At 47.0% G+C, this 27,039-nt stretch overlaps 1 protein-coding gene across 3 annotated transcripts; it reads right to left on the bottom strand.

Annotated features, from left to right (window-relative positions):
* Positions 1-25: 25 nt before the first annotated feature.
* Positions 26-26,428, bottom strand: LOC133122093 (meiosis regulator and mRNA stability factor 1). Of its 3 annotated transcripts, none has more exons than XM_061231794.1 (26): positions 26,355-26,428; positions 25,397-25,601; positions 19,346-20,098; positions 18,730-18,892; positions 17,783-17,997; positions 17,455-17,572; positions 17,193-17,365; positions 15,555-15,694; positions 15,191-15,352; positions 14,576-14,762; positions 13,905-14,083; positions 13,718-13,798; positions 13,162-13,398; positions 12,929-13,048; positions 12,610-12,791; positions 11,915-12,135; positions 11,343-11,485; positions 10,999-11,132; positions 10,686-10,888; positions 10,164-10,391; positions 9,439-9,672; positions 7,885-8,103; positions 5,505-5,565; positions 5,302-5,397; positions 4,360-4,530; positions 26-3,480 (listed from the first exon to the last, which is right to left on the bottom strand). In XM_061231794.1, the coding sequence occupies exons 2-26, from the start codon at positions 25,544-25,546 to the stop codon at positions 3,239-3,241; spliced, it is 4,812 nt and encodes a 1,603-aa protein (XP_061087778.1). In that variant the 5' UTR covers positions 25,547-25,601; positions 26,355-26,428; the 3' UTR covers positions 26-3,238. The 3 variants fall into 3 exon arrangements, with proteins under 3 accessions (XP_061087778.1, XP_061087780.1, XP_061087779.1); XM_061231796.1 differs by having other exon boundaries at positions 26-3,477; XM_061231795.1 differs by having other exon boundaries at positions 26,359-26,424.
* Between the last annotated feature and the right edge of the window lie 611 nt (positions 26,429-27,039).

The following is a 27,039-nucleotide window of genomic DNA, read 5'->3' as shown; positions in this document are numbered from 1 at the left end:
CCGGGCAGACAGGGTTATGCTTGTGGTGAGATTTATTACATAAATCATTTGGTCCCTTCACAAAATCAAACTCCTACAGCAACTTCTCATCTATGGGGAATATGAGGGGGGGGGGGAAGGAAGAGAAAAGAAATATACACAAAGGACAAGTGCGCAGCTACGAGGTAATCTACGAAAAAAAACCGACAATTTGGAAGGGTTTCCATATGAACAACAGGGTTCTGCTGACGAGAGCAGTGCCAAATAAGAGTGCAAACCAAAGCACATGCGTGCTCAACCGTGGGCGACAGAAGGATCCTCGCCCTACAGAAGAGAAGCAGACGCGTACAAACCCAACATCTGAACATGGCCATTCAGGGGAACACGGCAGGGTCTTCAGGGCCTCAAATACTTCGGACATTTCACTTTCTACTCATCAAATCACAATGGAGGATTTTACCCAAAATTAATCAACCTAAATTATGCAAAAGTGCATAAACAAAGTGTAGGTTGAGCTTTCCATTAATTGGAAGCATGCAACAATGTAAAAATTCATCTATTTTCATTTGAGTTGAGTTGTAACTGCAATGAGAGGGCTTGATAATTTATGCTACTAAGTACACAGCTTTTGTTTTTAGAGAAAATGTAATGATTATGTCCAGCTAAAAGCTTAGATGCATCACTTAAGGCAAATTGTTTTCTGTCTTGGCTGTAGTTATCCCCGCTCTCAAAGAAACTAAGGAGCAGGGTTTTGACATCAATTAAAAGCTGGTCTTAAAATTATTTAAATAATTAACTAAACATCTGCAGATCTCTCATATTCTCATGAAGTTTTGTTTGCCACCCAGTGTCCCAGGTGACAGGAATTTCTTGGGATAAAAACCATTCCAGGGCGATTTCCTCCCCTTACTCTTAACGTTAAGTCATCTGGCCTAGAACACGGCAATAATTCTCGTGTCGCCAACTGAAGTCCAATGATAAATAAACTAAACTAGGCTGGAGAGAGGGATACGCAAATGCTGAAGAACAAACCAGTCTTCAGGAACAAATGGAGAAGAGCAACCCTTCGATGAAGAGATGGACCTCATGGGCTCTTGCCCATTTTAGATTTACATCTGGATTCCCAGCACACAAAAAGTAACATGGATGTTGACCTTCCTTTTTCCAAACCAGCACATGCTTTTCTCCAGTCCTGCACAAGCGCAGGAAGACTATGTGACTTCACATTCTGTATGTTGCACGCAATGCTCCAACAAGCGGGATACGTCTTCGGATTCACAAATAAAAAAAGACAAGACAACACAACACAACTAAAAAACGATTTGACAGACCGCACAGATACGAGCTGGAGAACTGCTCCAGTCGCTCTCTCGTGCCGTGGCTGATACAAGCCATTGTAAAAGCCAGGCTCTGTCCAGAGAACCTCCGAGGGCCTCTGTCTGTCCCTCTGCTCCCTGGGGCCCCTGGGGGCCCGTGGCGATGTTCCACTCGAGGCAGTTCATATCCAGCTCCAGTCTGCTCAAACACCACTAAAAACACCAGCCATTTTATTGCTAAAAATAAAGTGAGTGAGCTTTCGGCTCCTCTGCACATCAAGCGCTCCAACACAAACACAAAAAAGGTACATCTCTTGCTTTTTTGCTCTGTTAAAAAGAGAGACAAACCAACAAGGTTAAAGCAAACAACCTTGACATTTCCACAGGAACCATAAAGGAGATGCGCATAATCCCTTGTCGGTGTCAAGTACTGTGGAAATGGTGCTCGTAACTTAATTAAAAATGTGGTTTCACCTAAACGAGTTCTACCACTGGCACACATAGCTTCCCTTCAGTCTGCCCATGCATAAAATGATTTATGCATTATGTGCATACTTCACACCACCGACGGAGGTGTGAACCGCAGTCCATATCCAGGGGTGCCGCGAAACAAAAAACACGAAGACGAGTTTGTGCTCGGCTCTTGGCTGTGAAGTGCTAGGCCTTCCCAGGGTCACGCACCCTCGAGTCCGAAGCCAAGGCCGGCCTCGCCCTGAGACACAGCCAGCCTCATGAAGGCAGACTCGAAATCGCTGCGAGAACTAAGGCTCGAGCTGCCTGGAGCCTCCACATTCCCGCCATCCCGGAGCAAAGCGGATTGCAACAGCCTGCATGAAACGCCTCGACACAAGCTCCGTCAGTGAGCTGTGTCTCAAGACTGCCATCCGAACCTGACATGCAACACACGTTCCCGATTGGATCTCGATTACATCAAAAGGCTGCAATAATAAACCAAATGACCTGAGATGAAGGCTTTAAAAAAACACCCTAAAATAGGTGTTTTCCCTCCCCCATTAATTAAATTCCAAGCGAGGGGAAAATCTGGGACTCTAAAGAATTCTAGAGTAAATCAACTATTCACTGCTGCTACATTGTACGCTGAAAGAAAAGAAGGTTACAACAGAAGGGGGCATGGAAAATAATCTTCATACTTAGAATTGTGCCCTTAAGTCAATACCTTACCTATGAATACTCTACAAATACATAAATTCAGCCTTGCTCGAGTTACCACTGCTTTGCATCAGTCTGCTTCTGCATTACACTATATCCCTGAGCCCTGACAGGAGGTGACTAAAACAGGTGAGAAGCTTTTGATTGGTTTGAGGCCACCTTGAAACACTAAGGTTTCTAACAAAAGCATTATTCCAAACAATATCAGCAGAACAGACAGGGTTTTGAGGCGTAATCCCTGTGTTTGTGAAATTCCCAAATTCCTCAAGGGGTGACATTTTCAGATGGGGGGGAAAGAGCCTGTTCTTCATAGCCTAATAGTTAAAGTTCGTGAAGCCCCTCTATGCAGTTTCAACCAACTCATCTGTAATACTTTTTTTGCACTGGTTTGCCCAGTTCCCTTCAGTATAACTGTAAACTACATGGTTTAAAACAATATCAAGATAAATACGCAATCATCCGTTACAATCATGTCTCTTTCAGACATACGGAACCTCAACAGAAAGCATGTTGCTTTGAAAACTGAAAATCTGCAGAGGTGTCCTACCAGGAAACCTCAAGAGTCCCGAGACCAAGCCGCAGCTTGAATAAAAAACCCCTGATACGACTGTGTACAAATACTTAAAGAAAATGCTCAACATGTACAGTGATACAGCAAGAAAAGTAAGCACAGGATACGTGTGAAGATTCAATAGGACAGGAAAAAGTAAAAACGTGACGATGCTTCTCCTGCCCCGTGGGCTTGTGGGTACAGAGGTGGCAGGGGCAGGCGCTCAGAGGCGAGTGACCGGGGCGAAGGAGAAGTTGGCTGCCAGCTTCACTCGGTTGCGAGACGCCCTCTTGCTGGGGCTGTCCGTCAGGGCGGCCTTCAGGGCAGGGGGCTGCGGTGGCCTGGCTGCGGCGGTCGGCTCTGCGGGGGGCGGCCGGGTCTCTCCCACGGACGCAGGGTCCTTGAGGACCGGGGCGGTTTCACAGACATCAGGAGCTGTGGGGGGGTCCGCCGTCTCACCCTCTGCTTTTAGACGAGGAGGGAGGGTGGGGGGGCGTTCAGATTCACAGAAAGGTAATCGCTACCAAGCCAAGCTGAACTGTATAGCTGCTGGTCTGAGCATACGCTATGTCACGGTCTGGAGATGATTGAGTCCACAGTAGTGGGATAAAACTGCCATTGTCCTGATGGGGATAGGGTGAAATCAAGACAACCAAGTCTCCGTTTACATAGCCATTACTTTTTCTCAGCTGGCTGCCAGGTTCCCTCAGGATATCACCGAAAGCGGGATGTGCCTCTCCTCTGATTACACTGCAAAAGCAGACAGTCTTCACGCCTTGTGATTTTGCCTTGCAACTGATTTATTTATTTATTTTCCCTCTCTATTTTTGGCCACATGGCAAATGGCCTATGGCAAATCATGAAATCAGTCACACCCTCACACCCCATTGGCAGTATTTCATATGTCTTATGTTACAAAGAAATGATATAAATAAAATTTAGTTAAAATATAAGACTTGTATACATGTTGAGATTGAGTTATTTTGGTGGGGAGGTAACTGCTCAAACTGTGCGTAAATGTTCTTTATACATTCAAGAGAAAAAAATGCAACAATATTAGCCTCACTGGATTTGTCAAAGGCATTGCGGTATCAACTCAATTCTTTGTACAGGAGTAGATTATACCTTTTCACGGAATGACCCAGCCCCGAGTCTCCTGTAGTAGAGCATGGACTGCAGTGTGTAATATGGTCAGTGGCTAACAGTAAAATGCATGAAAGGAGTGCACACTGCAGCCCTTCATGGCAGAGCGGTGGTGAGAGAAGAGCAGAGCATTGGGAGAGAAAAAGAGAGAGGGAGAGAGGGGGAGGGAGAGACAGGGAGAGAGAGGGAGGAGCCGCTCACCCGGGGGGGCAGGAGACTGCTCCTCGAAGCGGATCAGGTCGGCCTGCTGCAGGAGCACGGGGTCGGGGTGCAGCTGAGGGGAGGGCAGGCAGGACGGGACGGGCCCACACAGCAGGTCTACGGGAGAGCCCGAACTCAGGCACAGCAGCTCCGCCTCTGTCCCACTACCACCTGGACACACCCAGTCCAGTCAACGCATACGCAACACAGCTGGACACCTTCCCCATTACACACTGAACACAGCTAAATACCTTCCCCATTACACACTGAACAGAGCTGAACACCTTCCCCATTACACACCGAACACAGCTAGACACCTTCCCCATTACACACTGAACACAGCTAAACACCTTCCCCATTACACACCAAAAACAGCTAAACACATTCCCCATTACACACCGAACACAGCTAGACACCTTCCCCATTACACACTGAACACAGCTAAACACATTCCCAATTCCACACTGAACACAGCTAAATACCTTCCCCATTACACACCGAACACAGCTAGACACCTTCCCCATTACACACTGAACAAAGCTAAACACCTTCCCCATTACACACTGAACACAGCTAAACACCTTCCCAATTACACACCGAACACAGCTAAACACCTTCCCCATTACACACCGAACACAGCTAAACACCTTCCCCATTACACACCGAACACAGCTAAATACCTTCCCCATTACACACTGAACACAGCTAAACACCTTCCCCATTACACACTGAACACAGCTAAATACGTTCCCCATTACACACCGAACACAGCTAAACACCTTCTCCATTCACTCTTCCTATTACATTCACTGACTGGCCAAGGAATCAAACACCTTTCCACCACATCCCAACAGTTCTGCCGCATAGTCACTGATGCAGGCACTAGGATTTTGATGTTTTTATATGTACTATATTTACTGTGGTGCTGAGGTATGCCGTTACCTGGGCTCTGTGCCCTGAGCTCCACAGCATCACATGGGCTCCCCCCTCTCTCCCCGTCTGGCTGGGGGCTCTCGCTGGTGTTGGGGCTCGCCCGCACTAGAAACACAACCCACAATACCTCAGCGCCACTGCCAATTACATGGGTTTATCATTCCCCCCCTCCCAAACAGCACAGTAAGAGCCCAGCCCCCCAGTGCCATTACCTTTCATGTCATTCTTCAGAACGATAATCTTCTTGTGTCCGTGGCCTTTAATCCAGACTACCTGTGGGCCAAAATAATCAAACAATGGCGTAACGGAGTAGTCTTGCTGCCCTAACAAGACAAAGCCTATGAATATTCATAACCGGGGAGGCCATAACTGCGAGGCATTTAGAGAATTAGTCTAACGTGAGTGGAGACAGAAACTGGAGGAATTTAATATTGCAAATGTGCAAGCGGGCATTTCATAAAATGAAACCCATAAAGTAACCCTATTGACGCAAACTAGGACTTATTTCCTTTAGTCCATCAGTTGAAACACGCCGGTCGAGCTAGGATTCCATTAGTCTTGCAATTGTTCCCCCCCTCACATTCTGCACGAGCTAAGGCATGCAGCGCACAATTCTGAGTAAGCAGATTGTAATTGCTGGGTGCAGTTTATAGAATAGCTGGGTTTGGATTTGCGCAATTATTATTTTTAGCAGTTCTAAAAACTGTTTATTACATCGCCATTTTTCTTGGGTTTTTTTTGTCATTTACTCACGCCTGCACGTTAACCCTTTCAGTCCCAAGCCCGATACGAAGTGGCACCACCCAAGGCTTTGGTTGAGAAGATTTTGAAATTCAGAACATTTAGCAGGGTTTAATTAGGGGCTCAAAACAATAGTACAGCAGTCATTTTGATTGGTTGAAAAGGCATTAGGTTCAGAGTCCATATGGCACTCTTGGGATTTGACTAAAAAGGTTCATTCATTTCCCGCATTCTTAACAAACAGGCATATAAACAGGCATTTGTTGATGTTTGTTGTTTTTCTGGTTCTGAAGAATAGTTTTTTAAACACATGGGACAAAAGCTATTCTTATTATGGTTTAACTTGCTCTTGCAGTTCCAAGAGCAAGTTTAATTAACCCAATAAACCAGCAAATGGATTAATGCATTATTAGAATAAGCCTACTAGATAATGTATTATCAGAAAGCTATTTCAGGGTTTGGTTAGCCAAATAAGGCAGCATTCAATTCTACATATCTTAGATCCCGCAGGTCGGCACTGAGAGAATCAGTGCATCGACACTAAATATTCGGGTATATTTTGGGTTTCTGAGCAGTCCCTCTAGTGTAAACCTTCATAAGCCCCATCAAACAGACTGTGCCAATAGGAAGAGACAATAGCAGTGCATACGATGTTGGAATTTTAATTAATTAATTGGTCCTAAAACATGGAAAAACACAAAACTATTTTGACTAACCCATTCCTAGTAAAAAACACTGCCAGTTAGTTGACCAAGATTTTCTTTACTCAAGGCAGCCCCAAATGCAAAAAAATATGAAACTCCATTATACAGTTTATAGCCCACATCTGAGGAAATAGTTATTATGAATCAAATGATTTAGTGCATTTCTGCCACTTGCTTAAATTTGAGAAATGATAGCGATATGTGTAGCATACTGAGCATCTGCTTTTGTAACAGGAGAGCTGTTTTATGCGTTTGCTTGTGCAATAGGAGAGCTGTTGTTTCTGTTTTTTGTGGAACAAGATAGCTGTGATTAATGTGTTTACTTCTGGAATACGGGAGCGGGGTTTTATGCATTTGCTTTTGGAAAAGAATCACTATTTTAAACATTTACTTGAGGAACAGGATTACTGTAATTTATGCATTTTCCTGCGGAACAGGAGAGCTGTGCTTAATGTGTTTTGCTTGTAGACTAATGTATTTTATGAACAGGAGAGCTGTATGTTTTTTTTTATAAATGTTTGACAGTGGAAGAGGAGAACAGTGCTTTGTATGCATTTGATGGTGGAACAGGATAGAGCAGTGTGTTTTTTTTATGCATTTGATGGTGGAACAGGGGAGTGGGTGTGTTTCTTATGTGTTTGCTGGTGGAACAGGAGAGCTGTGTGTTTTATGTGTTTGCTGGTAGAACAGGAGAGCAGTGTTCTGTGTTTCCTGGTGGAACAGGAGAGCAGTGTTTTATGTGTTTCCTGGTGGAACAGGAGCAGTGTTTTGTGTGTTTCCTGGTGGAACAGGAGGGCAGTGTTTTATGCATTTCCCGGTGGAACAGGAGAGCAGTGTTTTATGTGTTTCCTGGTGGAACAGGAGAGCAGTGTTTTGTATGTTTCCTGGTGGAACAGGAGAGCAGTGTTTCATGCGTTTCCTGGTGGAACAGGAGAGCAGTGTTTTATGTGTTTCCTGGTGGAACAGGAGAGCAGTGTTTTATGCGTTTCCTGGTGGAACAGGAGAGCAGTGTTTTATGTGTTTCCTGGTGGAACAGGAGAGCAGTGTTTCATGCGTTTCCTGGTGGAACAGGAGAGCAGTGTTTTGTGTGTTTCCTGGTGGAACAGGAGAGCAGTGTTTTGTGTTTGGCTGAGGAGCGCAGCCTCACCTGGGGAATGGCCGCCAGCAGCTCCTCCAGAGTGCTGTACCCGTAGGAGCGCGGCTGCAGACCCCTGCCCGTGTACTTGCTGAAGGCCCCTGAGAACTCGGTGAGGAAGATCTGGTGGTAGTGGTAGGTGTGCAGCAGGGCTCTCACACTGCACGCAAACTGGTAGAGCCGGGTCAACCTCACACGCTCTTCCCGATCCTCCAGATCGCTCTCAAACAGCTGGAAACACAGAGAGGGAAAACAACTTTTTTATTTCATGTGCACAAACCGCACAAATCTGTTGACTGCATGTTGCAGTTCAATTGCCGGTTATGTCTTAAAATGGCCATTGCTTTTATGGGGATAGTTTTCGAAAGCTGGAAATTTTAATACAAGTGATTTGCAGGCCCTGACAGCACTGTGTGCACAAGCCTTACTCGATTGAAGCTCCAGGCGTCTTAGCAGCCTCAGCTAACGCCACTCATTCGCCCAGCAGAGCACGAATGACAAGCCCACTGATCACAGAAACCTTGCAAATCACTTCAATTCAGATCAGATGACCAATCCAAATTAGACCTGCGTCTTTACTTGGATTAATTAGTGGGTTTGTTTGAATTCTTTATACCCACAAATTAAGGATTAATATAAGTGTTCCTTGGAATTCAATGCCAGCTGTAGGACTGCTGTCCTAGACCACAAACGTTGGCCGGCAAGTTCAACACAGACTGAAACAGGTCTGGCAAGTCCTCTTCTTATTGAGGAGCTCAGAAACCCAGGGCTGTTTGCGAAATGTTACTTGCTGCCAGTCTAGCCAATTAAGACGGGTCGTAAGAATTTTGCTGATCGCAATTTTTGTTTAACTGGCTACTAATGATATGAAAGAATGCTTTGTTTGCAGGTGAACCTGTAAACTAAGCACAGTACCCTCATAAAAAGATATGCTTACACGGCAGACAGTGCACTTGTTTTTGCGGACACATTCCCCTCCGCATCAAGCGGTCAGGCCTGTTCCTCAGAATCCCTTCATTTATAACAGACACATTCCCTTCCAATCCATAAAGATTTAAACCGAAGCTGGAGCTCCAGATACCTAACTGCGATTGAGAAATAAATCATCAATGATCATCCAAAAAGGCTGCTACTGAGGCATCCTTTTTAGATGACAGTATCTCAGGGACAAATAGGGATAAGAATGCCATTATTCTTGGAGGATTACAAGGGATAACAGCCATAAATTATAATTTAAGTTCCAAACTGTCATCATCTCTGCTAGTTCACATGGAATTCAATAATGGTCATTCTGAAAAACATCAACCAGAGATGTGTCAGTTGACCACTCCTATTTTTCTCAAACTTTGTGTATATGTTATTTATAATTATGTTATATTATACAGAGAACATACAAAAAACAGCCTCTTTTGGATGTGTTGTCCTAAAGATATTGGCTCTTAAAATAAAAGGGGGGGGTGGGGGTGGGTAGCACCAAAAAATTCAGCAGAAGGTGAAGGTCAGCAGTTTTAAACAGAGCTGACCTCCCATTCGACCTGCACATTCATGCGGGATGCCTGTACGCACCTCGACGAGGTAGGGCAGGCTCTTGAGCAGCTCGCTGAGGGAGACGAAGCCGTACTCGCAGGGGTTGAGCGGGGCGCAGTGCACGGCCTCGTACTGCAGGCTCAGCCCCTCCACGCTCAGCCAGTCCCTCCCGTCCGGCAGGGACATGAGCAGGGCCAGCAGCTGTGCGGTCAGGGAGCGCAGCGACTTCCTGCTGATGAGCTGCACCTCACGGCCCTGCGCCCCCTCCACCACCTGCAAGGAGAGAGAGGAGGGAGGGAGGGGGAGAGAGAGTCCCATTACAGCGCCATAATCATAGCAGATTATCATGCAGGAAAGCAAATGACTGCAATGGGCTTTACACTTAATTTTGACTTTATTGCGAAGCCAATAATGAAATGAAAAACTAAAAATGCTAACATGCTGCATCGTGACAATGATTTTATTCCAGCTGTCACATTGTAAAAATGTGCATCAGCAGAACGGCACTCAGGAGCTACATTTTTCAGTCTGTTCAGACCTTCCAACGGTGCCACAAGGTATAATTTTCTTTTCATAATTTCATAACACTGAAGCCCCCGGTGACTAATGCCCTACATAGCACACGCTGAACAGCCTCTCTCCTATACCTCATCAGCTTAGTGAGCAGTGTTGGAAACAGTGGAGCACTGCATTTGCCCACTGACCGATGCAGAGCTCACTCACACAGACAGACACCGTTGCCCGTTTCCGGGCGCGGTTCGCACCTTGACGACGTGGCAGAGCTTGTGCAGCAGGGCGGGGACGGAGCTGACGTCGAAGTCCTGCAGACGCAGGCCGTAGCCGAAGGTCCTGCTGTACTCGGAGAGCAGCTCGCCCAGCGGGAGGCTGGTGTCCTTCTGAGAGCGCAGCAGCTTCACCAGCTGTGCCGCCAGGGCCTTCACCTTCTCCATCTCCGTCAGCGTGAGGATCTTCTCCTCCCCGCACTCCAGCACCTGACACGCAACATCAGCCCGTATGTCACACGCTTCAGCACACACAGGCCCCAATACACTACACGATTAAAACTGACATGGATTGACATGGAGCAGGGCCAGCTAGTGTCCATCTTAACAATGAAAATTACTTTATGTTGTTTCATGCCTCTCAGTTACATAGGGTTATGCAGGTCGCCACAAGATGGAGGTACTGAACATAACCCAACATCTGACCAGGTTATGCGATGAAGAGAACAGATGTCATCAAGACAAAGATGAGAGAGACTCGAGGGCCAGGAGGGTTTGACCCACCAGCAGCACTTCGGGAATGGCCTCAAAGAGCTCCATCAGCTTGGTGAAGCCGTAGTAGGTGAGCTTGCACTGGCGGCCGAAGTGGTGGTGGTAGGACGGGATGAACTTGCTGAAGGACATCCGGCAGTGGGGCTGGTGCCGCAGGAGGTCCACCACCTCTTTGGCAAACTGCTTGGTTCTCTCCATCTCCTCTGGAGTCCTCTCTGAGGGGAGGCAACCGGCACATAAAACCAGGGGCAGGTATTAACCATGAGAAGCAGTCTTCAAAGGACGCCTGTGATTTCCTTCCAGGAGGTAATTCTCACACACTCACCTCTCTTGGGAATGGAGATGAGCGTGTCATTGTCTTGCTGTGTTATGGTGATTGTTGTGTCGGGAATCTCTGCCAGCAGATCCATCAGGTCGCACATGCCGTACTCAATAACCTGCCAGTCCCTGGAGAAACACCTGCAGAGACAGAGACACATACATCTTATATACAAATGTGATCCCACACAACCACTGACAGCCTCCCTTGAAACAGAACCGGAAAAACTAAAAATTGAATGAGAAAGGGAGTCCCCTCTGTACGTTAATACATGCTCTTTCCCAGCTGTTAAAACATTCATCATTCTGTACGGTGAAGTGCCAACAGGTGAGCACTGCTGAGGCTCTTACCAGTGGTAGGCCTGCATGAAGTCCCGGATCACCACCTGCTTGCTGACCTGGAACTTGAGCAGCTTCAGCAGGTCCTGGGTGAAGCGCTTGACCTGGGCGCGGTGGGTCAGGGTCAGCAGCCGCTTAGAGCCCATGCCGAGGATCTGCAGCCAATCAGAGCCGTGCATTCAGAATGACATCATAGAGCACTGCAAATTCCACATGCTGTAGACCTTCCTCTGCTGCCAACCCTGCTAATTCTTTTTAGCATCGACAGAGCAATAGCAGTTGGGCTGGCCCCAACTAATTTTAATTGTTAACTGTCAGAAACTGTTTAACTGCGTAAAAACTGTAAATACAAAATATTAATTTTACATTATATGCCATTATACTATCAATACTAAAATCATTGATCTTGTTTTCAAATATTCTATCGGAAAAACCATTTAATATTCAAGGCTTGTAATATGGCATTGGGGCCACTGAACAGTGTGATGAAGCACTGTGCACTATATTACACACAATGTAATAAAATATGTTGTAAAGGACCAGTAGGTGGCGCCGTTGGGCTCCACGCCGTAACGCCAGCACACCTGCAGCACGTGAGGCACGGCCTCCAGGAGCTCCAGCAGCTTGGAGTAGCCGTAGTCGGAGACACGGCACTGCTTGGCGAAGTGGTGGTGGTAGGAGGGGATGAACTTGCTGATGGGCATGGTGCAGGAGGGCTGGTTCTTCATCAGGTCGATGATCTCTCTGCTCAGCTGGATGAGCTGCGGGTTCCCCACGGGGCTCTTACAGCGCTGCACCCAGGGGTCTGAGGGGCGAGGCGCACAGGGGCCACTTCAGCGCCACGGTCCTGCCGTTTCACAGTCAACCTGCTGTATTTCCTACTTATATTTCCTACCCGACTTCTATTTCCAACTTTCCCACTACCCCGCTTCATGCAAATTAAACTGTCGGTTTACATTTGCTGATGTTATGTGAAGTTAGCAACTGTGGAAAGCATATCCTCTTCGGAGAATTGAGCTCGTTTTTACAGTTTTTAAAGTGTTTTTAGCAAGAGATGCTGCCTACGGAAATTCAAGAGTGATGTGACTATTTAAATACCAATATTAAAAAGTTGCTTTAATTGTACTTTTTGAATTAGCAGGGAAGGGCTTGAAACAAGATATTTTCTATACAATGACGGTCATGAAGTAAGCAACCATCCAGAACTTACCTTTTCACGTGGAGTTAGTGACCCCACAAACTTTTTGTACTTTTGTGTACATGTGGGACACAGGCGTACCTGCATTGGGTGGCGGGGGCTTGTTGTGGATCCATTTGATGACCTTGAAGCCATTCTGAGCCGTGACGATGTTGATGCCCGGGATGCAGGTGATCAGGTGCTCCAGAGGGACTGAACCCTCCAGCTCCCCCTCCTCCCCCAGCTTCAGGGGACTGAACTCAGCCTCGTAGCACTCTGGGAAACTGGAGAAATAATGTAAACAGTGACCAGTAAAACACCCAAGTATTAAACAAACAACATGAAAAAGACAAGTTTCAGAAGCGTTTTTACTCCGGTAAACTGTAAAGTAATAGCTTGGTGAAGCCAGTAGGGGGCGCACCTGAGCAAAGGCACTGTGCCCTCGTGGCTCTGCAGCAGGCTGTGCACCTGGGCGGCAAAGGCCTTGAGGGAAAGCACCACGAACGGGATCTTATAGGAGTCCGGGTCGAAGTCCGACTCGCTGCCAAAAGAAAGTCAATGACAGAGATTCAGTATCTTTGACAGAAGGATTAGTAGCCCATCTGCCCTGCCTGTGAGGGTGAGGGTTAGGGTTAGGAGCAGAGGCCGGAGCACCTGAAGCCGTGCTGGGTGCAGTGGAGTCTGCAGACGGGCTCGTGGTACTCCAGCTCCTCGAACACCACCGGGCTGCAGCTGGTGGAGGAGCCGTCGTGGGACTGGGAGGAGCCCAGGGGGCTCTGGCGGGCCTGGCTGCTGGGGAGGAGGCACACTAGCCGGCTGCTGCCCTGGTCCCGCACCGCCACCACCTCGGACAGCTTGTACAGGTCACTCACCGCCAGCTTATGACCAAACCTGGGGCGCCGCAAAACACGTATCCATCAGGGGCGGACAATAACGGTCTTATTTTAACACATGCGAGGAACCTTTTTGCGCTGAAATTTAATTAAAAACTCAGGAGTTCCCCTCCTATGACTTGGTGTTAATGTGGTTTATTTTGTTCAACAAAAAATGACAGCTAGTTATCCACCGTAAACATAATAAAAATAATAATAAATGGAAAGCATTAGCCATTTAGCAGCTTGTACGGATAAAACAAGCGTACAGAAAATAAATCAGGTTTTTCACAGCAAATAAAACCAGGAAGCAAAAAAAAAAAAAAAACCCCACTTACTTTTTCTCGTATATTTCAGTTAACTTAAACAAGGGCAGGCAACAGGCGGGTGCATCCTGAAGGATGCCCATGATTTCAGAACTGAAAGGCAAACGGAAGGCGCATTAGAGACCGGCGGCAGGAGCAGTCGTGAGAAACGGGGCGTTGGCGGACCCCGCCGCGGGGAGTTACGCGAGGCGCACGGTACCTGAGCGCTGTGAGAGACCGGTTGTTAGCACCAGTGATGAGGGAGACATGGATGCGCTTGCCTCCGATCTTGTAGCGGTGCAGTCCGCTGACGGCGCTGATGGCCTGCTGCAGGGAGCACATCTGCACCGTGGCCCTCAGCTGGTAGTCTGTGTGAGGGCTCAGCTCCACGCTCTTCACCTGCGTACACAGACAGACAGACAGAGACAGAGACAGAGACAGAGACAGAGACAGAGACAGAGACAGAGACAGAGACAGAGACAGAGACAGAGACAGAGACAGAGACAGACAGACACAGATCACGCTGCTGTTCACACACAGAAGCCAGAACCCTCAAAAGACCACACTCTAAGAACCCTGGTAGCGCTCCTATTTTCCCTTTCATTGGTTACACTGTAAAGTGTCTTTGTGACAGTCCTCTGTGAAAAGCGCTATATGAATAAATACGAAATTGAGAACCCAACCAGCGAGCAGGTTTTAAACCGCGTCACTTCACCGGGAAGCGGCACCGACGTAGAGGGGTAAGAAACGCGCGGCGTGCATCATTTAATCTTGCGCTGAACATGTTATACTGACAGCCGCTGACACCGATACCGCGGGTATGCGCTACGAATCAGGGCTGCGTTAAAGGCGGCGGAGTGACAGGCCACAGCTGCAGGCCCTTCCCCTCACCCGGCCGTGCTTGGAGAAGGTGTCGTTCAGGATCTGCTGGAGCTCCTTTCGGGACATCCTGTAGTCCATGTTGGCCACCTGGATGTCGGCGCCGTTGGAGAAGGGCTCCGGCTGGGCGTCTGGGCAGGGGCTGCGACTGAGCGTCGTCAGGGGGGAGGAGCGGTTGGACAGGCAGGGGGATCCGCTCCTGCAGCGGGGGGGTAAGAAGGTGGGTCGGGGGCATGAGTGCAGCGGAGGGCAGAGCAAGAGAAAGGGGCATGGCGCGGAGGGTGAGGAAGCAGCACTCAAAAACAGGGCTGTTTTTCCACAGACAGAGGGCACCTGAGTTAACCCAAGCATATTTTTGCTGATTTCCCGGCCACTTGATTTTTGTTTTGCATAGTTTTATAACCATAACTTCAGGATATCTTCACCTTTAACATCAACATAGTTCCACTTTTTCAGAATAGTCTCATTCGATGAACAAACCTCAAAACAGTCACTTTGTCGTATTATACGTGTGTGTACTACAAATAAATTACTTCATTTTCTTGCATTTAGCTTCCGTTGCACGTGATAGCTTTAACACAATATGGCAGTTCCTTTGCCCACGTAAAGGCCCTGCACTCAACTCACCGTGAGGACCAGGAGCCCTGGGAGAGCACCATGGGGCTGAAGGTTCTCTGCAGGCTGATCTTGCTGAAGGCGGAGGGCGTGCTGACCTGGAACTCCCCCACGCTCCTGTCCATCCGCTCCACGGGGGAGTCGGACACACTGCGGGGCGAGGAGCAGTCCCTCCTGTGGGGGGCGTGCACAGCCACTGGAGTTCACCACTACTCATACACGGCTGAACAACTTCTGCACACAATGTTATATAGCACGCTATAGTACACTTGCACGGAAAACAACATTTAGTTTACTTGTATAAGAAAGATTTCAGTTTTATCTGAAACATAACAGACACACGGTTTCCACCCTACAGGACAGCCATGCGCTGTACCTTCTGCCCCGGTAGGCCGAGTCCACGGTGAGGTTGCTTCTGGAGGGGGCCGTTTCTCCGTTACTCTGGGGAGACGCCAGCTCTCCGCGGTTCTTCTTCTCCAGCTGGAAGGCGGCCTTGGGCTCCAGGCTGCACAGCTCCTGGGCACAGAGCACACGTACACAATGCACATTGCTGCACATCCACCTGGCACACCTTCCCTGGTCCTCAACGGACACTGGCTGCACGGGGAGGAACTGCACGGGTCGCAGGGGGAAAAGGAGCAGGGCAACATGAAGGGAACATGCACACACCGAGGCACCCAAAACACAGCAATGCCCGAACCTAGTGGTGACATCTAGTGCCATTTCATGGGAATAATCTCTCCCATCGTCAACCACGAAATAAAGGCACCGTAAGTTTGGGTACCTCAGCTTACGATTCTCTAGTTCCTCGTTGGGGAAAAAAAGGACAAAAATAAATAAATAAAAAGATGACAAATGGAGTCAAAGACGAGCAAGAGACAAGCAGGAGACAGGCACACAAGCAGGAGCAGGAGACGGCCCTCTCCCAGCGGGGGCCGCGGGTGAGTAAAGCACTAAGCACTAAGCGGGATGAGTTTTGGCGGGGCATGGCAGTGGAGGGGCCGATGCTGGCGGCTGACCTGTAGGCTCTTCCCCGCGGGGCTGCCGCCCTTCCTGGGGCTGGAGGCTCGCTCTGCGGCCTGGCACAGCCGGGCCGTGCGTCCCGCGCGCCGGGGCGAGCGGGGCTTCTCCGCGGGGGGGAGGAGGGCGGAGGGGGCCGGGAGCCTGCCCGCCCCCGCCGCCGCCCCCCCCCCTCGGGCCCGGGGGCTGGGGGACACGCTGATCCGGTTGCCGAAGACGTCCTCGTTCTCCATGCGCTTGCGGGCCCGCTCGGCCGCGTCCTGGCTGCTGAAGCGCAGCACGCCGCAGCCCGCAGAGATGCTCAGCACCTTCCCGCCGCAGTTATCCGACAGGCGCCGCAGCCTGTTGCTCACGCTCTTGCCATCCCGGTTGGTTGGCAGGTTGTAGACATAGAGCAGGTTCAAACAAGGCTGGTAAAAGCAAACAGAAAGGGGCTGCCTTTTTTTCTTTCTTGTCTCACTGGAGAGCCACGTTAGATTTCTGCCTCCTGCCTTACACTCTGAATGGAAGTACGAGAGGAAACCACTGTACGGGCGGGCCGGTGTCTGTAACGTCCTCCCAGAGGGACAGCAAAAGCCCTGCTACCACCTGCAGCTGTGAAAAGCATCACTGCCCATGCTGACGTCACCACACAGCCCTCCTGCCTGGTTTGTCCTGTTCTAACAGTCAAGCATTTATTTAACCAAGTCATGTTTAAGAAGGAAACGCCTTATATGGTCATGCAGAGGTCCAACCGGAAGCGGAACGGGTTCCACTCACAAAAGGAAGAGCACATGCTTCCTGGTAAAGATTAATGTGCTGAAGAAACAGGTGGGGCAACTGCAAACGTGCATCTGCATTTGCCAAAGCACGCTCTGGAGCGAGCAGCAGCCCGCGTTTCAAGGCGCTCTTATTTCTAACAGTTACGTTCAGCCGCTTCAGAGGGGGGTGCAGAGCGCACTCGCTCTTTAAAAGCAGCCCGTTTGCTTCGAGTGCGGCGGGTGCGGGGCCCTACCTGCGGTTTGGCGGGCATGCGGGGCGGCAGGTCCGACACGAAGCCCTCGAAGGCCACGTGCTGGTGGGCGTGCTGCAGCAGGGCCTCGGACGCCTGGTTCTTGTGCACCAGCACCACTCGGAAGCCGTGCCGGTGGCGGAGGTCGCTCAGCTCGCTGGCGAAGTTCACGTCGGCTGAAAAACACAACGGCACCGCAGCGCGTTAGCGCCAACGTGACCCCGTTACACGTTACCGTTACTTAAATACGGGCCGAGCGACTCACTGGAGACCAGGACGACGGTGGCGGGGGCGGTGTGCGTCTCCGCGAAGCGCCTGAGGCTCTGCCTCAGCTTGTCGTCCGCCGCGTTCTTGGCGGTAGCGTTGATGTGCGCCACAGTCACCTGCACGCAGGGAGGTTACGCAGGTCACATTTCACAAAAGGAACAGGTCGGGAAAAGGTCACCAGACCCCAAAATAAAGCATAGTTAAAGTATAGTTCTGATGGTATGGGAAGGCCTTTGGCATCCGTCGCGACTTTATGTTGCGGTCGTAAAACAACCGATATCCAGAAATAGCTGCAATAAAAGAGCACGCGCTCCTGAGGTCAGCACCTGGCAGTTGTTGAGCTCCTGGATGACCTCCTTGCTCTCCTTGCTGATGTCGCAGACGCAGATGAACTCGGCCTCGCGGTGGCCCTGGAAGAAGCGGCTGCGGATCCTCTGCACCACGGCCACGGCCGAGCGGCCGCTGGGCACCGAGCAGTTCTCAATGTCCCAGAACACCCCCACGGGGGGCAGGTTCTCCTGCCCGCCGCCCTCAGGGGACCCTGGGGCCCAGGGGACGACAGACAACAGTGAGGGGCCATCCACACAAAGACATACAACTACAACATAACGGTGCTGTTCTTCAAGCAGCACCTCTCCCCATCCCTCCCTACCTCCCTGTGATCCTTAATTGTTGTCTTTGTGATTTACTTTGTTTTGGTATTTTTAGTTGGCTAGGTAAGCAGTATTTGGATAGTTGAGTTTGGTCACTTTTGCTTTGTTGTTTGTTCATTTTTTGTTAAAAAAAAAAAAAAAAAAAAAATTTTTGGCCCTGGTCCTTATCTTTGTTGTACGGGTAGCAATTGAAATTGTACTTCCCTCTAGGGTCTTTCTGCGCACTTAGCCCTGGTTATGGGTATGCACTTTGTTGTACGTCGCTCTGGATAAGAGCGTCTGCCAAATGCCAATAATGTAATGTAATGTAATGTAATGGTGTGAGCATCCACACTGCTGAACGTGGAGCCCTGTAAATTCGGTTGGATTTTGATTAGCTGTCAGTGTTTTATTGTTCATGCAGCTGGAAGAAATCTCTCTGAAAGTGATCCCAAAGATATTTTTTGTCGACGTTTTAGTTGCGATGTGTTATTGTTAGTTATCGTTCTTGCCGTGATTGGGTCTGAACCTCTTAACTACAACAACCCCAGGCCCCCCTCCAAGCTACAACACTTTACTGCTAAGATGAATCCAAATGAACACTTCCCACAATGCACTGCAAATAAGCCCACAGTCGTTACCATGTTTCTGGCTTGGTTTGCCCAGGTTTGAGCCGACTGTTAGCATCCCATCAGACGATGCTCCAGGCACACCACAGCCGTTGCACATGGGAATTGGCACAGGGATTGGCTGGCTTGGAAGCGGGGGGATGTTGGGCCAAACTTTCTCTGTATCCGTGACCGGCTGAGAGAGAGAGCAAGAGGAGGAGGGATCAACACCATTTGTGCTAAAGTAATTTCCCTAATTAGTGTAGACAGAAATTAATTTTAAGAGTCCTTTACCAGCTGGAAAATTAAGACTAAATTGCCCCACTCTGCTTTAATAACTGCATACAATAATCTTGCTGAGCAACAGGCAATTCCTGTTAACAAGCTGCCCACTTCACCCATCAAATATACTGCACCAAAATCGTGCCAGCAGAAACTCGGCAATAAAAATGCAAAAGCAAGAGATTCTGGTACAACAATCACAACCTACCTCACAACTTTTTGCAGTCTATGACATTTTGTGCAATGTTGCCAACTAGCCAGGTACCCTCTATCATTAAATGACCAGTTCCCTGTTTAATTACCTAGAAATAAAATGCATCAAAGAATGGAGAAACCTACTATGAAGACGAAATTAAAATTCACAAACCTTTCCCAGACATTCTCTGCAGTAGTGCGTGCCCTTCAGACAAACCGTGCGCTCGACATTTAGGTGCAAAGGATTGGTGCCAAGGTGTGATGAGGAGAGACCGCCAAGTGCAGGGAAGTGCCGGTCCCCTCTAGCAGCAGCTCTGTAATCCACATTACAGGGGTAATAACCAGAGGGGGCCAGGCACCCCCCATGCACAGGGGCAGGGACAGAGGGGGCAGGAGGGAGGAGTTTGGCCTGGCCACAGGGCAGTGAGAGAGGAGGGAAGGGCTGCTGAGGCCTGAGCAGCCCCGTGCAGCAGGGCAGGGGCTGATGGCAGGGCAGGGGCTGGGAGGTGGCCACTGAGGGCAGGCGCGCGTCGCAGACCCCCGAGACGGCGGACTGGGAGCAGGCCACGGACGCCCCGGGGAAAGGGGGGTGAAGGGCGGAGCCGACCTGGCAGGCCAGCCGGCTGCTGGGAACGTCGAGGGGTTTGGATAAGTGCAGAGAAACACCACCACCCACACCAAAACCCTGGGCCCGGGTGTGCTGAGCGTCGGCGTGCTGGATTCTCAGGCTCCCGTCGCAGTGAGCGCACGCTCTTACTTTGGTGCTACCCGGCTGCTGCAGGGGGTCCCGCTGCTGTGACTGCAGGCAGGTAGGGGGGTTGGGCAGGGGGGCGAGGGGAAAGGGTTTGGAGACTGCAAGAGGTGGGGGAGGGGGTGGAACATCCTTCAGCTCCAACGGAGGCTTTCTGCTTTCCATGTAATCTTTCTGAAAAGACAAGAGACAATACGTTTAGGGGGGACTGATTAAGATTCCATGCCAAGGATATTAGTTTTGTCAGCATCCTGTCGATGTCGATTTTGCACAATTTAGGGCGTGGCAGCTCTGAACCCAGCTCTATTATTAATTCTCTGGTTCAAATTGGGCGGCACGGATGGTGCAGTGGGTAGCACTGCCGCCTCACAGCAAGGAGGTCCTGGGTTCAAATCCCCGTCGGCCGGGGCCTCTCTGTGCGGAGTTTGCATGTTCTCCCCGTGTCTGCGTGGATTTCCTCCGGGTACTCTGGTTTCCTCCCACAGTCCAAAGACATGCAGGTTAGGCCGATTGGAGAGTCTAAATTGCCCGTAGGCATGAGTGTGTGAGTGAATGGTGCGTGTGCCCTGCGATGGACTGGCGACCTGTCCAGGGTGTATTCCTGCCTTTCGCCCAATGTATGCTGGGATAGGCTCCAGCCCCCCTGCGACCCTGATCGGGATAAGCGGGTTCAGATAATAGATGGATGGATGGACGGTTCAAATTGGTAACCCCTCTTAAAAATAACCCAAAGGGAACAAGCAACAAATGACCCATAAATGTTGCAAATGTATGCAAATATTGAACAATTTCAAGAGGCAATTCCCCCAAAAATGACATTCCAAATTTCCAAGACTACCATCTATCCATCCAGATAGTTTTGCAGAGTTGTCTTGACATCCAGGTCTGCATTTAACATAAGCCTCAGTGAGATACATTTTGTTCTAAAACATAAATAAATGTTGTACACATAACACCTGTTAATATCAACTGTGAAGTTGCTATATTGAAACTAGAACAAACGGCCTCACTCAAGTTTCCTTCTAGACCACCTGCACTTGCTTGGATATACAAAGTAGGTGTACTTCAGTAGAAGTAGTACATCTCGATGCAACCATGCACAGATTAAGCTCTGTGGATGCTGGTGATTGACCATGGCATTTTATTTGAAGAGAGAAGATGCTACGGAGTTTGTTTTAATGTAAATGTTCAACACATTGAGCACCACAAATTATGAGTCTGTTGAGGTCTGCTGCATCAGTGTGAGCTGCAGAGAAAACTTGTCAAATCTGCAAAATTTCAGGCTGGACAAATGGTACTGGATAAGCGTAAATATACCTTAAGAGTAAAATGGTTGTTTTCTTTTAGCAATAACAAAACAAATGTGCATTTTTTTATTTTATTCAGTAATTTAAATGTATTTTAAAACTTTTTTTACTATAAAACTTTCTGGGCGCGGTAATGAGAACAATCAATTCACTATGATTGACAGTTTACTCCCACTTTCCACACACTGTTGTTTCTGACCATCTCCATGATACGCGCTCATTTAGGGAGACTGAATTTTCACAAGCTAGATAACTTAGTATATGTAAGGTATGGACGAGGACTTATGCAATTATATGTTTTGCTAGCTAGCTAGCTAGCGAAGTTCAGCTAAAAGCGCGACTATAGCGTCCTTATGACAACAAACTAGCTAGCTAACATTACCCATAACGTCACCTTATAAACGCAAACTAGCTAAATGACAATAAGCAGAAATCGTCAAATATTTGCATTGTCTTGCCTGGAGGGCAGTGGCACAAACTATGAGTAACGAAATATGGGAGAGGGGTAAGTAGAGTGGTTATCCTCGTGTGACACAAAATTTAAAACGCTTGCTTCTCCAAAACTAAAGAACTACTTTCAACGCCCTCTTGTGCAAATTGCATATAAAACCCTAGAAAGTGTTACCAATGTCACTCCTTTAATTTTATTTCATTTATGGGTGAACTGCCCCCTTAAATGATTATCATTAAAAATAATAACATTTTTAATTTCCAAATTCGTAATAGGTTAGTTTAAACAGTAACCTGGTGAAATCAACCAAGTCAAAACTAACTATATCAGGTCGTAAATAATTTAGTTCACTGAACAGGTTCGGTCGAATAGAACAATGAATATACAATGCCCTCCAAAATGTTTGGGACAAAGACCCATTGTTTATTTATTTGCCTCTGTGCCCCATAATTTGAGATTTGTAATTAAAAAGAATGTGTGGTGAAGTGCATTTTCAGATTTTAATAAATGGTATTTTTATACACCATGTAGAAATAACAGCAGGGTTATTTATCAGAGCACCATAATGTTTGGGACACAGCAATGTTATGTAAATAAAAGTAGTCATGTTTAGTATTTTGTTGCATATCATTTGCATTCCTGATGTCTGTGATCTAGCAACATCAGAGTCTGGATATCTTTCTTTCAGGTTGTCGTACAAGCAATACTGAAATACTGCATTTGAATGGGGTGGGACTAGATTCAGCTGTAAATTATGCTGATACAGTATGGAACACATTTGTTGGCTAAATGGCTTTAAGTCATGAATGGTCCAAGGTATCTAATGAGCCTCAAACCACCGTGCTGGTGCCAGATATGCAGTAGATAATAATTGAATATTTCCTGAATATGTTTTCCATTGAGTTTAACAGGAAAATGTGTCAGGAGAAACTATTCTTTTCATATCTACTGCACATCTGCATATATGGAGGGCACTGTAAATCATACGTACATTAACAATTAGAAATTTCCAGTAGAGGCCGATAAGGCATACCTTGCCAGAGTGTTACCCTGTTCCAGTTTTAAGGCGAGAAAAAAAAGAAAACAAGGGAGAAGAACGCAGATGTTGTGAACATTAATATTAACTGTTTCTATGACCATAATAAACACCTTACACAGCATGGAAGGAGGATGCATGCCCTGATTGGGCGATGTCAAGTTAAGGGGGGGCAGGCTCATTTATGACAAGGACTGGCTTATCTAAAAGCTGACAACTTACAGTGAAAAAGTATTTGCCCCATCCTAATTTCTTCTATTGATGCATATTGGTCATACTGAATGATTGCAGATCTTTAGACAAAAGGAACCCGAGTCAACACAGAAGACATTTTTTTTTATCGTTTCATAAATATAAAGAAAAAATAATTTTAATAAATAACGTTACGTCCTCTGAAACTTAAATCTACAATAGGCAAGATTTTCATTAAAACATTGTTACAAGAACATTGTAAATCCCTTCCTATCATTGAAATACTCACTGTCAGACATGTTGACTCACCCTCTGCCTGTGTTTATAGTCCTTAAAGGAGCACTGTCACGCTTTTTTCAGTTGAGCTTATTTGGATTAAATGCTTAAAGGTACAATAGGTAATTTCTGACTTCTAATGGTCAAGAGAGGAATTGCAGCAACAAATACGCTGACACCACAACAGTGCTCATCCCACCCCTTCTCTGTAAACGCTGTTAGGGAAAGCATCGTCTGATGAAACAGATCCCAGTAAAACAACGATAGCTATACTTGAGTTTAACTTTTGTATTTATCTGATGGGAGAGAGACAGAGAAAGACTCCTAGTAAGCACTTCATTCAGAAAGTGGTCTAAAAGTAATAAGGATTAAAAATTATGTTAACACACATTGTCAATTAAGAATCAATTAAGAAAATTACCCTTACAACGCGCTGACGTTGAAACGCCATTGGCTTGGGCAATTGGAACCAATTTTCCACCAATGGGTTAAATTGTTGTACAGCTATACAATGTTTTGGTCCACCGTCAGCCACCGTCAACATATTTTGAAACCCGAATTTAAGGACTAGAAACACAGGCAGAGGGTGAGTCAACATGTCAGTGAGCCTCTCTCAATGATTGGAGGGGATTTACAATAGTCTTGTAACAATGTTTTAACAAAATATTTAGCTATTGTACCTTTAAATTATGTTTGTAGGCTTTTTTTTTTCTTCTTTTTTTAAATCACCGTCAGTGCAACAGTTTCATATCACTGGACATGTTTCGCTTGAATCTCCAGCCTGCGTTTCCCAGAAGATAACAGGTGCTCAAACTCCACCCTTGAACACAAAGACTGGTTTATGGACGGCCACCCAGTACAATTGAATGTCAGATTGGGATTTAATCTTCCATCCATCCATCCATTATCTTAACCCGCTTATCCTGAACAGGGTCGCAGGGGGCTGGAGCCTATCCCAGCATACATTGGGCGAAAGGCAGGAATACACCCTGGACAGGTCGCCAGTCCATCACAGGGCACACACACCATTCACTCACACATTCATACCTATGGGCAATTTAGACTCTCCAATCGGCCTAACCTGCATGTCTTTGGACTGTGGGAGGAAACCGGAGTTCCCGGAGGAAACCCACGCAGACACGGGGAGAACATGCAAACTCCGCACAGAGAGGCCCCGGCCGACAGGGATTCGAACCCAGGACCTCCTTGCTGTGAGGCGGCAGTGCTACCCACTGCACCATCCGTGCCGCCCGGGATTTAATCTTAAAATAAAAAATGAAACCATGATCCACATGGTATCCTGTGGCCACGTTGGACCTTGACACCCTCATAAATTGCATTGTGCTCTGGTGTCCCTTCAACTCTCCAGGAGGAGACACAATGATACTCTATGTGCATGGATAGAGAAGGCCCCCAGCATAGCATAGGACATTCCCTTGGCATTCCCACAGGCAGTGCTCTTACAATCAGGTCAAACACTGCAGGCATCTTAATAACAATATGGACCATGAACAAAACCACCATATCAAATTATATGATCCATCTCAAAGGCTGTAATCTAAAAGTGAGATATCTGAATTAAAGTCACATTTTCCAAGGTCCATACTGCACTGCACAGACTTTGTATTAAGAGGACTGTTGAAGAGAGGGAATGTAGATATGCTTTAACTTCTATGTAGATATGCTTTAATGTAGATTCTGCTTTAACATATCTTCTAGATATGCTTTAACATTTAAGCTGTCCCTTGAATTAAGCTCCTTGAATTCCATTTCAGGATTTTCAGGATTTTTTCTGAGCTGTGATTATATTAATTCTTTTTATAAATTAATTTATGTAAATTATTTTTATATAATCTCCCACAAAGTTGCACCTATTCAAAGAATACCATTATTCAATACCAAGGTATCCCATCAATATAGAAACATTTAAAGCTATGCCCAATTTTACTCTGAACAGTACTGAAATTAGTCACTATTTAGCCATGGTTATACAGGCAGGCAACCAGACTATTGCTTATTGATTGTAAATACAGTGAAACTGCAACTCTAGCGAGTTTGTCCTACATGGGGGGAAAAAAACCCAAAAAAATTACACAGCCACCTGCCAAATTCTTACCACCGATATTTGTCTCATGCGTTAGGCACAAGACGAGAAAAGTGGGACTCATCTATAAATGTTTCAGAAAAACGAAAGTAAGTGGTTCACCTACCGGTTTCTCTGGAAGAGGGGCGGATTGTTCAAAGGAAGAAAAGCAATCGGTGAGTTTCCATCTGGAGGGGGCTTCATTATCTGCGTGATCGAACCACTGGAAGGGTCTAGAACTGCAAAAGGAACTTTCCTTTCCCAAACGTTCCATCATACAAACTTGCGGGGACCTTCAACATTCTCTCGCCTGTCTTCTCTCTCATTCTTCCCTTTAAAGAGAGATAACAGGAAGTAAGAATGCTAAACTGACATCCAAGCAGTCAAGAGTGGTTAAGACGTATCGTTAGCCATCGTTGAGACGAATTAGGTACTGTACTAACTTACTCGCTGCGTTACCCTCTCCAATTCGTTATTTAGCTAGCTAGCAGCAGCTTGCTACTCGTAAATTAGCGATTTAGCAAGTCAACTCCACCATAAGCTCGCTAACTAACGCCATGAATACGGATGATTCTGGCAAAACGACCAAATAATGATATACCTGGCAACTTTTCGCGACCCACAATATTTCGGCCAACACTGCCAACTGGCAGGTAAATTACCTGTAACATTACATTAGGGCTACGTGAGTCCTCGGTTGCGTTAGCTTGCTAGCAAACTAAATATTCACCATAAATAGATATGGCTAGCTATCATGTCGGCTCACGAAATAGCTTGCTAACATTTCCGATAAGAATAGTTTTGTGTACTATCCATTTAACCAGTTATAAAGCTCGTGGAATAGATGCTATCTATCTAACGTTCGGTTCAAATTTTCAGAAACGTTAAGTGGCTGGCTAACGTTAGCCAAATAGCGTTTGTTACACCGTTAACATTACTGAGGGGTATTTTTTGGCGACGACAATAAGCTTCTTCGTGTAGCTGTGTATGTCGCTGACTTTATTTTGTAAAATAACAATTTAATCACATTCCCTCTGTCATATGTGTCTTTTCAGAAATATAATGCATATTGTTTAGATAGTTACCAGCCTTTCGCTTATTTCTTCACATCTAGCTAGCTACCGTCCCACTTCCCTCCTGAAGCTCTTGCTTTCTCCTCACTATCTCCATGGAAACCACAGCCGTTTTCTAACCGAGGCATGCCACCAACACCACAACAACTGTCGCAAACCTGAATCAGGTCCAGTCCATTTCCAGTCCTTTATTTAATAAGTTTAATTCCTTATTGTAACGGGCGCGGCAGGATTTATAATAAAAACAACAACTGTTGAGCATACTTAGAGACACATTTACACAATTGCATTACACAATGCAACCCAAAGAACATCAGAACTAGAACACGCCACACCAAAACGCTCCACTCCGTCCGTCCACTTGCACCAACAAATAAATGCAGTAGAATCAGATAGGCTTACATTGACATATAGCATTGACCACATAGCCATTAAAAGGACTACAGAATACAGCAGCGCCTTATTTTTAAATCAGTACAGTAACGGACGTGTTTATGGAATTCCATTATCAACACTATTGATGACTATTGATCAAGATCGAAGACAACTTTGGTCAGTTAATGAATATTTTGTTTTTGTATACATTTACTAAAGCTAGTTGAATAGTGGTGGACAAGGCACGCAGTGTATATATTGTATGATATATATTATATGTATAGTAGTTACGCTTTCAATGTAGCTGTCAGCATTGTGCCCA

The sequence above is a fragment of the Conger conger genome, chromosome 2 (genome assembly GCF_963514075.1).
Source record: "Conger conger chromosome 2, fConCon1.1, whole genome shotgun sequence".
In the NCBI taxonomy this organism is placed as follows: domain Eukaryota; kingdom Metazoa; phylum Chordata; class Actinopteri; order Anguilliformes; family Congridae; genus Conger; species Conger conger.
This window is presented reverse-complemented; position numbering and strand designations above follow the sequence as displayed.